This window comes from Nuphar pumila, chromosome 4, assembly GCF_984573655.1.
Source record: "Nuphar pumila chromosome 4, dmNupPumi1.hap1.1, whole genome shotgun sequence".
Classification (NCBI taxonomy): domain Eukaryota; kingdom Viridiplantae; phylum Streptophyta; class Magnoliopsida; order Nymphaeales; family Nymphaeaceae; genus Nuphar; species Nuphar pumila.
Genome location: NC_143252.1, coordinates 119,394,320 through 119,405,318, shown reverse-complemented (window position 1 = coordinate 119,405,318; position 10,999 = coordinate 119,394,320). Strand labels below are relative to the sequence as shown.

The 10,999-nt window shown below is 35.4% G+C and overlaps 1 protein-coding gene across 8 annotated transcripts in view; it reads right to left on the bottom strand.

Moving 5' to 3' along the window:
• Window positions 1-6,514: 6,514 nt before the first annotated feature.
• Window positions 6,515-10,999, bottom strand: part of LOC149840809 (uncharacterized) — a 122,896-nt gene continuing 118,411 nt past the window's right edge. For all 8 annotated transcript variants that reach the window (XM_090003352.1, XM_090003351.1, XM_090003349.1 and 5 more), the window contains 5 exons: window positions 8,631-8,703; window positions 8,418-8,479; window positions 7,653-8,033; window positions 7,398-7,512; window positions 6,515-6,879 (listed from right to left, as the gene is read on the bottom strand). In XM_090003352.1, coding sequence (XP_089859478.1) covers window positions 6,658-6,879; window positions 7,398-7,512; window positions 7,653-8,033; window positions 8,418-8,479; window positions 8,631-8,703 — 853 coding nt within the window. In that variant the 3' untranslated portion in view covers window positions 6,515-6,657. The remainder of the gene's footprint in view (window positions 6,880-7,397; window positions 7,513-7,652; window positions 8,034-8,417; window positions 8,480-8,630; window positions 8,704-10,999) is intronic.

Sequence of the window (10,999 nt, the reverse complement as noted above, 5' to 3'; positions counted from 1 at the left end):
AGCCATATCTAAAAAGTATCAAACATCAAATAAGTATCAAGCATGTGCATCAAATGTACTTTCATTCAAATAATTATCAAGCATCAAGTAAATCATCATACATTAAGTATCAATAATCAAGTATAAAAAACATAAACAAAATGACCACAAGTTCACGAGAAAACAAATATCATAATGATTCAAGTTTATACAAAAAGACTATCACTTGCTATTAACTAAAAAATCAAAAAGGTCTTTATCGATTCCTTGGCCGTCAATGCTTTCATCCTCCTCTTTTGTTTCTTCTTCTTCAATTGAACCATATACAAATGCATCAATGTCGTCATATACAATAGGTTGAGAATCTTTTGCTTCTTTTTCAACTGAAGTCTTTTGCATGTGCATGTTTATGTGCACATAAACTAAATCAGTAAGAGTTGTTGGCTCAAGACGGTTTCTCTTTTTGGTATGTACTGCTTCAAATGCACTCCAATTTCTTTCACATGCAGATGCACTACATGGTTGACTAAGTATTTTAATTGCTATATTTTGCAAAATAAGAACATTTGCTCCACTCATTTTCCACCACATTCTTGATGAAAACAAAAGCAAGCAATGAGAAATTGATAATATATTCTAAAATAAAATAAAAATTAACAAAATACAAAACAAAATTGAAACTTACGTCGATGTGCAGTACGGAGAAGAGATATTGTAATCTCATTAAAGATCTTTGGATCTTTTGAGTGATAATAAGTCAATTCTGAAGCAAGCACATCCTTTTTATCTTCCTTATCAACCATCTTTTTCATCATTTTCTTTAATCCTTCCATGATTTCGTTGTTTATCTTTACAAGACCATAATAAAAAAGTTGTGGATTTAAATACCCAGCAACAACATATAAGTCACTTCTCAAGTTGACCTCCCATCTACTATCAATGATGTCTCATATTCGTAGATACTTATCTACTCGACATTTATAAAAACTTTTTATTTTTTCTTTAACACGATTTATGCCTTCATACAAGTAACCTATGGTAGAACCATCCCCATCTACTATCCTCAAAAGTTTTATAAGTGGTTCTGTTGTTGCTATTATTTCTCTTCCGTTTTCCCAAAACTCCTCCCCTTGTATAATATACAATCACATCTTTGCCTTCTCCTCCTTTCTTAACCTAATCTAAATTTCTCCATTAAGAAGCAACAAAAAATCTCAACTTATCTTCCATTTCAATATAGATTGCAAACATAAAAAATTAGTAGCAAAATGAATAGACCCAAGCCTTTGTATCTCTCTATCATTTGTATAATTTCTCCTAAGTTGCAAAATTGATTGTGATTTATACATGAAGCTTGTAATCCTTTTTGCATCTAATAATATATGAGAAAAATTAGGCAATCTATCATGATCTTCAAGCATTAAATCAATACAGTGTGCAACACAAGAAGATGAAAAAATATGAGGGTATCTTACCTCCACTGCAGCCCTTGCTTTCAAGTAATTTGAGTCATTATCTGTCACAAATTAAACTACTTTGTCCGATCCAATTTCTTTAACAGTAGCTGATATATACTCCTCAATATATTCACCACTTTTTTTCCTTTTAGCACATTTAGATTTCAAAAATATTGTGCTTTTAGGGCATGAGATCAAAATATTTATGTGTGAACAATTTTTCTTATATGTCCATATATCAGACATTAAAGTGCATCCTGATATTGACAATGACTTTTTTACCTCATCAATAAATGTTAAAATTTATCCTTTTAGGTTTTGAAGTCATTTTGTTCTAATTGTTTCACTACATGGAGATGTATAACCAAGTTCATAATTTGTAATGGTATTAATCATCTCCTTAAATGAATCAACTCTAGGTAACTTAAAAGGAAAATTGTTCATGAAAATACATTTTGCTACACACATATATGCATGTTCTTTCTCTTTCTTCTTTATAAAAGCATTTAGAGTATTTTGTTGATCCATACTTATACTAGGAGAAGTAGAAGAAATTCCTATAGAAGTAGAGTCTAAGCTGCTTTCAATAGGAGACAAATAATTTATGAGTTTTGTTTTTTTTCCTGATAGCTTGGATTCTAATTCAAGAATTGAAGTCAATGCTAGATGTTTCGCATCTGACGTTACGTGCCCACATGCAACAACATCCTTATTTGGTATGCCCACAAGATGATACTTAAATTGTGTTATTCTCTCGTTAAAGTGTACCTTACAATAGTTGCAAAGTAATCAACCATGTGATTGTAGTGTAGCATGGTTCTATAATGCATCTTTAGGTCTCCCCATATTTTTTCCTACATAGAATACATTAAAACACATCAAATATTTAGCAGAATACATTAAAAGAGAACATTTTGTTGTTTTTTGTTAAGCACATCAAAACAAAATATCAAAACAGAACAACCAAAATAGAAGTTTCTTGACATAACCAACAGGTAAGAGGTAAAGGCAACTCCACAAATTCAAATAATTGAAAGGATAAACTCTTTATGAGTTCCAACAAGCTCTTTATGAGCCAAGTAACAAGCAGCTCAGATTGTTTCCCAACCCTAGTCTCATATGACAATGTTCTTAACTATATGCTACATGGCCACTATCTCTAACTGCATGCATTTGTTTGTTAAAAGCTTATGGTGAGCTTCATGGATTTCACACATTTTATTTGAATTCCTTAAATTTCAGTGTGATGATTTTTCATTTTGTTTTCTCGTTCTTGCAGTTATTCATGCAAATCTGGGAGTTTATGTTGTTCATTTCTTGAATTCTTTTATCCTTTTCTCCATTATTGTTATCTTATCCATGAGTTTTTTTTCCTCTTTTATTTAATTTAATTTCCTTTCATTATTTTTTGATGTTTTCTGCACGAGGAATTTTTTCATAAATTTATTCTTGAATTTTGTTTGTTCAAAACCTTTCTCTTGGGATTGATAACATATCAAATCTTTTATTGTAATTGTGTTATGTTCTATAGATCTGTTTGTCAATCTTAAACAATTGAATTCTTGTTTTTTCTGTTTGCATTTTCACTAGTTTTGCCATTAAATTTTTTTTCTTGATTCAGATGTAATCTGCCTTTTGCTTTTTTCCTCACTTTTTTTGCTTGATTTTAGTTTTTATTTTGATGCATTTTAGTTATTTCTCTGCATATTATTTTCCTTTATTTTTTTCCCACAATTTAATTGCACATTCTGAATTATTTTCATTTAAATTTTGTTGATAAATTTGTTCGAAGCTAACAATTGAGAGTTTTTTTCACATTATTTTCCTGCCATTCTCAAAATGCTCCATAGCTTTACATCTTGTGCTCTTGAAGGCAGTGTTTTAGGCTATGTTTTGGTTGTTCAAAAATGTGGAACTTGATGCTTGAATTACTAATGCTGAAGCCTCTCTTTAAATTTAATTCTACTATGTTGAATTTTCAAAAACCTGTTCTGTCAAGCCATTGTTTTCCATATGTGATGAATTATGTTGATAATGTTTTTCCACTTTTGCTTTTGCATGCTCATCTACAATCTGATTGTCAACATGAAAGTGTTTGAACTTCCATTTTTTTTTTGCTTTATGGAGCCTTGTATGTTCACATTTAGTTGTGGTTCATTAATTTGAGATCTTTGTGTGTACTCACTTTGTATTTTGATATTGATCATTGTTTTTTCCTGCCTGTTTTAATGCTTTTATTTTTTAATATTCTCTACTTTCTTTTTCTTGATAATATGGAGATATATCTATTGCAAAGTTGGTTCTTCATAAGGCATTGTTTTGGGTTTTTACCAAGCATTTGCAGATAGGAGGAGAAATTTCATGTAATTTGGTATCATGGATGATGGCTTCATTAACTCCACTTATTTTTGTTTTCAAGTTCAACATTCATATTTGTATTGTTATGCTATAATTAGATATTTGAAATTTTGAATCTTATTCAAGCAATTGATGCGGTACACAAATTCAGCTGCCAACAACAACAAATGCACAGTGATGCCCAAAAACAGAGAGATGCACAGTGATGCCCAAAACAGAGAGATGCAACTGCCAATAGCAACAAATGCATAGTGATGCCAAAAAATAGAGAGATGCACAATGATGCCCAAAATAGAGAAATGCAGCTGCCAACAACAACAAATGCACAATGATGCCCAAAAACAGAGAGATGCACAGTGATGTCCCAAACAGAGAGATGCAGCTGCCAAAAACAACAAATGCATAGTGATGCCCAAAAACAGAGAGATGCACAGTGATGCCCAAAACAATCCTTTGTTACATATACACCTCTCACCCATCGATGAAAAAAACACATCTATAGTATAGAAAAGAGGACTCAAGAGAAAGGAAGAGAGAGAGAGAGATGAACTGGTTACTCTGTTGTTGCAGTCGTTGGTTGGTTGCAGCCGCCGACTGTCGCCCCTCGCAGAGCAAGGTTTTTTGTGTTTTTTGCAAAGGGGACCTAGGGTTTCAAGGGTTTTGAAACTTGAAAGAACAGTGGAAAAAAAGTGCAACAAACATATCGCGATATTATTGCAAGATTTAGTAAATCTCGCGATAATATTGCGAGAAATTGTCACAAAAAAAAATCTCGCGAGATTTACATATTTAAATTTTAATTGTTTAAAACTTCTATAATTTATGCTGCATTTTTTTTCACGAGATTTTTGTAAATATCACGATATTTGACACCATGGACCTCAGTAACGGGTCCAAGATCCATATGTGTGTCCAAACTCAACGTCAGCCACTAAATATATTATATTGATTTAAATAATAAAAATATATTTATTTAATAAAAATATATTTATTTAATAAAAATTACATTTATTAGATTTTTAAAATTAGGCAAAAAATTGCGATATATTACACTCCCCCACTGCCAGTAGTGCTCCCATGCTGCCGTTGATTCTGATCGTCCATGAGAGTGATAGCCAGTCAAGTCCCGTTGGCGGGAAAACGCCAGGTGGGTTCCCGCCAGTGGCGCCTCCCCATCCCACCAACTTAGTCACGGGATGGAGAGGGAGACCATAAGGCTTTGTGCATGTCCCACATGCCATCTCCATCAGTCTGGCAACCGCCCGAGGCTTGCTCCAACCCAACGACTGAACGGGTTCGAGAAGAATGCAGATATGTCGTATGACAACCAAGTTGTCAAAATGGTAGTTGGCCATAGAGAGAGGGATGACGATTCGGCACCTGTAACTCGATTCCCTTTTCTTTCAATCATCTCTACAAGCGCTCATTCTATTCTGGCAAACCCTTCATCTACAATGTTCTTGAGACGATTCATGCAACTCTCAAAATTGTTGAAAGGACTTGTTAATCTTCATTGCTTGAATGAATTTTTGTATCCTTGATGTTTCGATCAATGTGATGATAGGAACCTAAACGAATTCAAGAAGGGCATGGGCCTTGCTATTGAGAAAAAAAAACTTGATCTGCCTCCAAGAAGGCAGATCTACCATTCTTGATCCCACAAAAAGCCTCGTTATGATAGTATTGTTAGAACCCAACCCTAGGGAGGAATGGATTCTATAAAGGGGTCGAGGGGCAACAAGAGGACACGTCTAAAACACAAATAGTTAAAGAAATAGGGAGGATCGACAGACATGGAGCACAAATCCCAAGGCCTACAGGGTAGGAGGGAGAAACTCAATCGTGCCTATTCTACAAGCTATGTGCTCTCAATCCCTCAAGCTGTAAACCAAGATCAAGAATGAAGAATATAGAAACTCTCAATGATCTTGTACGTATTTATAGAACCCAACCAAGAAGTCTAAAGAAACCAAAAATCCTAAAACCAAGAATTCTAACACAAGAAAGCCAAAAGTCCTAATTAGAGAAAGCCAAGAAAACAAAAAAACCTAAAGAAAGTAATACTCATAATTAAAGAACTTCAAGAAACCAAGGATCTAGAAGCTAGATAAAGCTAGAGGTCCCCCGGGGCTGGCCGATTGGGGCTCTTGGGGTCGGTTCTAAATCTGGGACGGGTCGGCTCTAGTTTGAAACGAGGAGGCAAGAAAGACGAGAGGGAGAATAGAGCAACAAACTATTCATCATTTGAAACAAAGCAGTGCCCTTCCAAATGAATCCAGCAGGCAGCAACGATAAACGAAAGGGAACTTGAGCTTCATTAACATTGACAAAGCAGAAAGTTTTAAAACTAATAGTTAATGAATTTGGTGATAGAGAGTAAGGCAAGCCACTGCTGATAACAAACAAACTCAGTTGCGCTTTGTGGCACAGGAAAAAAAGAACAAAATAAGCATTGCTTTTCTCCAAAGTTAAGAAACATATTAATAGCTAGCCAGAAAACCCTAGAAAATCATAATGGTGGAAGTTGGGTTATTCTTGAAAATTGTTTCCTATCTAATTCCAACATTCTCAGGCAATGTACTGGTTTATTTATATGTTGGCTGGCGTAGAGCTAACCATCATAAACATGGCTTGGCTAGCAAAAAAGGAAAAGAGAAAAGAACATAGGTCAGTCTAATGAGTGCCATTTATTATCATAAAAAATACACTCAACCATTATGCATTAGGAACAAAAGAATCAACTTTTAATTTCCATTCACACTGTTTCCAGAAGTAACATCCAAATTCATGCAACATAAAGGCAAAGCAAATATTTTGCAGTGAGTAGACTATAATGGGAACAGAAAAAAAAGAGATCTGACTTTCAAGTTTGATCACGTCGGATTGGTGCTTTCCCTGTAGCATCTGCAAACATTGCTAGAGTCCAATGTTCAATGTCTTCTTCCTGATACGGTGGAGGAAGGGTAGGATGATCAATGATATCCCAGCCATCAATAAGGCTTTTAGCATTCTTAGCACCAGCCGGCTCATTCATGTAAAGGAAACTAGGAGCAGAACTAGTGATGTTCATATCATTAAAGACAAGCTGCCAGAAAAGCATAATGAGAAAAGAAGAAAAAATGACAGCAAAAAAAGTAGCAACATATCTTCAATTTAGAACAAAGCAGGCTTTGAGAATGGTGCAAAACAAGTAAATCTAATTAGATACCAGAGCAAACATACAAATCTTACAACATAAAAACAATTTTTGCATGGAAGATCAAACCAAAATACCATTAGATTTGCTCAAATCACTGTTTCAACATTCATAATGTGCTAAAAGTACATCTGCAAGCCATAACTTATTACTACGTAATACACCTGATAAAAAAAGTTTATAACAAATCTGTAAGTGAAAAAGATATTACATCATTTGTTCTTTTTATAAAAAAGCCTATTAGAGATTTTCCTTCTGGCATGCTAATTGCACTATTGGCACATTTTGATTGTAACAGATTAAAAATGGTGTCTTATATGCATTTTTCTATTGCTTGACATCTAATCATTCATGATTTCCCTAAATCATTATACCAAGTGAATGTTTAAGACTCTTTTCAGTCATACCATGGAGGCTTTTACATGCAGGCTTTCATCCATGATCCGTGACGACGTTGAAGAGTTCCCCAGATACTGTTCATGCAAAATGGACTGGTTCAACAGTCGAACTTGCTTATGAGATCTGCAAAATAAGAAACAACTTTTGGTAAAACATTAGGAACAATCTAATTCTTTGATTCACAGGTAAGGCCAAGTCAGATGCCAGAAGGAATTTCAAGTACTTCAATAAGCAAGAAGAAAAGAAAAGTAAAAGCATGAGACCTTGAGCACGACGTCTTTGAAGAATGAATAGATCGGACTTCCTTGGCAGAAGATAAAGTATACAACAACTTTGCAAAGGCTTCAAATGTTGACATTTCAATTGGAATGTCCAAGTGTAATGAATTATAGCAGTATGCTGTAACACATGCCACACTTTTCTTTAGAAGAGAAATTCCTTTCTGCAGCTCCTTGTGAGTTTCCACTGAATGTGGAGAAGCATTGGAATAATTAAAGCTAATGTTTCCTGCACCATCCAACTGTGGTTTTTTTTCTGACTCCATTGACCTAACACCAAAATTACTAGCGCTTCTATCTGACCATGAATTCTCCCCACTGGTTGAGCAAGAATTTTGACGTGGAATAAAAAGGGGATATTCATTGCTGCAGAAAAATATAAATTTCTGTCATAATGTCAAAAATGTAAACAGCCATGTAACACAGAGGGGAAATTAAATAAATAAAATCTATAAAAGTTATCAATCATATATTCTAATGAATAAGTTTATAATATTTGAAATTTAAATATATTCCATGAAAATCTAATACATTATGATATTGCCATTATTATATCATAAATTTAGTTACCAATAACTCATGTGAAAGTGAATTTGCCAGGAATCTATTGGAGTTATCATTGTACTCTAAAATACATAGATATCTGTCATATTTTAGAAAGCCAGAGATATTTGCCATATTCTCTATGCGGTATTGAAAAATATTTGTTCTTACATTAAACAGGAACATTTTCCAGAAGCACAGAAATACCTTCGAGAAGCTGGACGAGCATCCCAGTATGAATCCCTTTGCCATATGCGCGAGCAGGAGCCCTGAAACACCAACAAATTCACAGAAAGAAAACAATTCTATCAAGAACACAAGTTTATAATCCATAACAATCAAACATCATAGCTTCCAGTTGTACAAAACTCATGATTAAGGTGCTTCACTATTCTTTCCAGACAAGGCATTTAGATTTACAGCAAAACCAGAATTGTGAAGCACTGGAGCAGCCAAGTATCGGACGGCAAGATTCAATAGATGCACCATATACCTGTATCAAGCAATTATCCATCAGCAAAAAGTGCAACACATTCTTGAAATAATTTGACAGGTAAAAAAGCTCCCCTTGAATACAATACAAGAAACAAACATTACCCTAGATATTCATCCATGGAGCTCCAGAGTAAAATATCGGGTTATAACAAGCAAGGAAAATGTGCACTTTCAACTGGAATGAGATCACTTAGAAAGAAAGTATCACAGGCATCACCACAAGATAAAAACTTCTCAGAAAGACAATGATTGAAAAGTTGCAGTATTTGTAAGATGGTAGTGGTCCAGAAAACTTCAGAACAGAATAATTATTTTAGCACAATGTTAGAAATGGTTTGCCACATGATATAGGACGACCACTGTTCAAAACCCATGGGGGTCATCCCTTGCAGAAAGGTCGAAGCTGAGTATACTCCCAGGTAGGCAGGGGGGAATTCAAGGGCTTTACCAACCAGACGCTTGCCAATATGTGGCCACTGATGGAGGTTTTTTGTTTCATTGACCTAAGCAAAAAAAATGATGACAGATTTTACATTTGGATGGATAAGGGTATTTGTACTTAATGTAATGCCTGTGAATTTTGCTACAAGTCTGCCATGAATAAAACTGAAATTCGATTTAAACATGGTCAAGATTCTTATTTTGTGTATTTTTATATTTGGATTTGATTTGGATAAGGGTTGGATCTAGAATAATGTCTGACCCAATTGGTATGTCTAAATTCTGGCCGGTCCGAAATTGGACCTCAGAGATTGGATCTCTGATATTGGATTTTAAAAATTGGATCTCTGATTTTGGTTTTTGAAAAATTTGGATCTTCGTATGGATATAGATAGTCCCAATATGGATTCCAGAAATTTAAATGGATCCTGGAACCTCATTGGACAGATCCAATTACCTATGATGAGAGAGAAACCCAAGTAGGGTGGGGCATCATATATATATATATATATATAATTAACTAAATAGGATACTAAGTAAATGAGTAAAAGAGGGAAAGTAATTCTTAACAAAAAAAAAGGAGTTAATTATGGGAGAGATTAAGAGATAAATGGTAAGTGAGGACCTATGTCACATAGGTGCGGCTGCGGGTACGGGTGAAGATGCGGTGCTGCGGCACTTTAAAAACACTTGGGACGCTTGAATGAAACAGACTCACGGATCGGCTAACAACGAAAAGAACCATCCTAGTTTGTGCAACACAATCGGAAATCACAAGGTTGCCTGACACTACAGCCAGAGACCTCCCGATTTCGAGGTCCAGAGTCAAAAATCCCCAAATCTGGTTATTCAACCACAATAATCGGAACCCAAACTGGTTATTCAACCACAATAATCGGAACTCAAACTGGGTTTACCCGATACTACCGTCGAAAACCCCCAATTTCTGGGGTTAAGACTCAGAAACCCTCAAATCTGGGGTTAGGCAGAACCCTACCAGTTATACAACTATACCATTGGGTTTTGAACCTGCAATGTCCCGGCACAAAGGTGACGTGCACTATCTGCTCCTACCACACAAAAGGGACCCCCGACTGTTTCTTCTTTTCTTTCCTTTTTTTCATATGGGGTTGTCCATTTCTTCAGCCGAAAAACCACAACTGGACTCAATCTACACCTAACAAAAAAAATACAGAATCCTACCTTTTTTCGGTGGAAAAAAAATGGTTGCCGACGACTGGAGGTGGCTGGCGACAGCAGCTACAGATGGTCGTGGAGCCCTCCGACGTCAGTGACCTTGCCGGCGTGCGCGAAACCGAAAGAGAGGAAGAGATACCCGAGAAAATCGGAGGGAGTTGGTTACGCTCTTCGTAACCCCCCTCTACGCACGATTCTTGTTTACGGGACTTTGTAAAACATTGCTCGGGTCCAGGTCCGATACTCGGGATCCAGAGCGACACCCAATGTGGTGTGGGTATGGATCCACAAGTTGGATTCTGTGGATTCCCTTAGTTAGCTACCCCTATATATATTATATATATATATATATTAATAATATTATTATATTTTATTAATAAATAGGCTATCTTACATGGATTTACACATGGATCCATTCCGAATCCCGGATCCGAAATGCGGATCCCAGGCCAAAATTTAGAAAAATGCCTAATATTTTCAGATAAATTTAAGCAATTAAAGCCAAAAATTGAGGTTATTACATCATTTCCCCCTAAAAAGAATTTCGTCCTCGAAATTTCATTGCAGGATTCCCATAGAGATCGTAGTCTAAGGGGATTGGTATCGACAAGGATGCACGTATGTGTGCGAGCTCCCAACATATAAGGATCAGGACA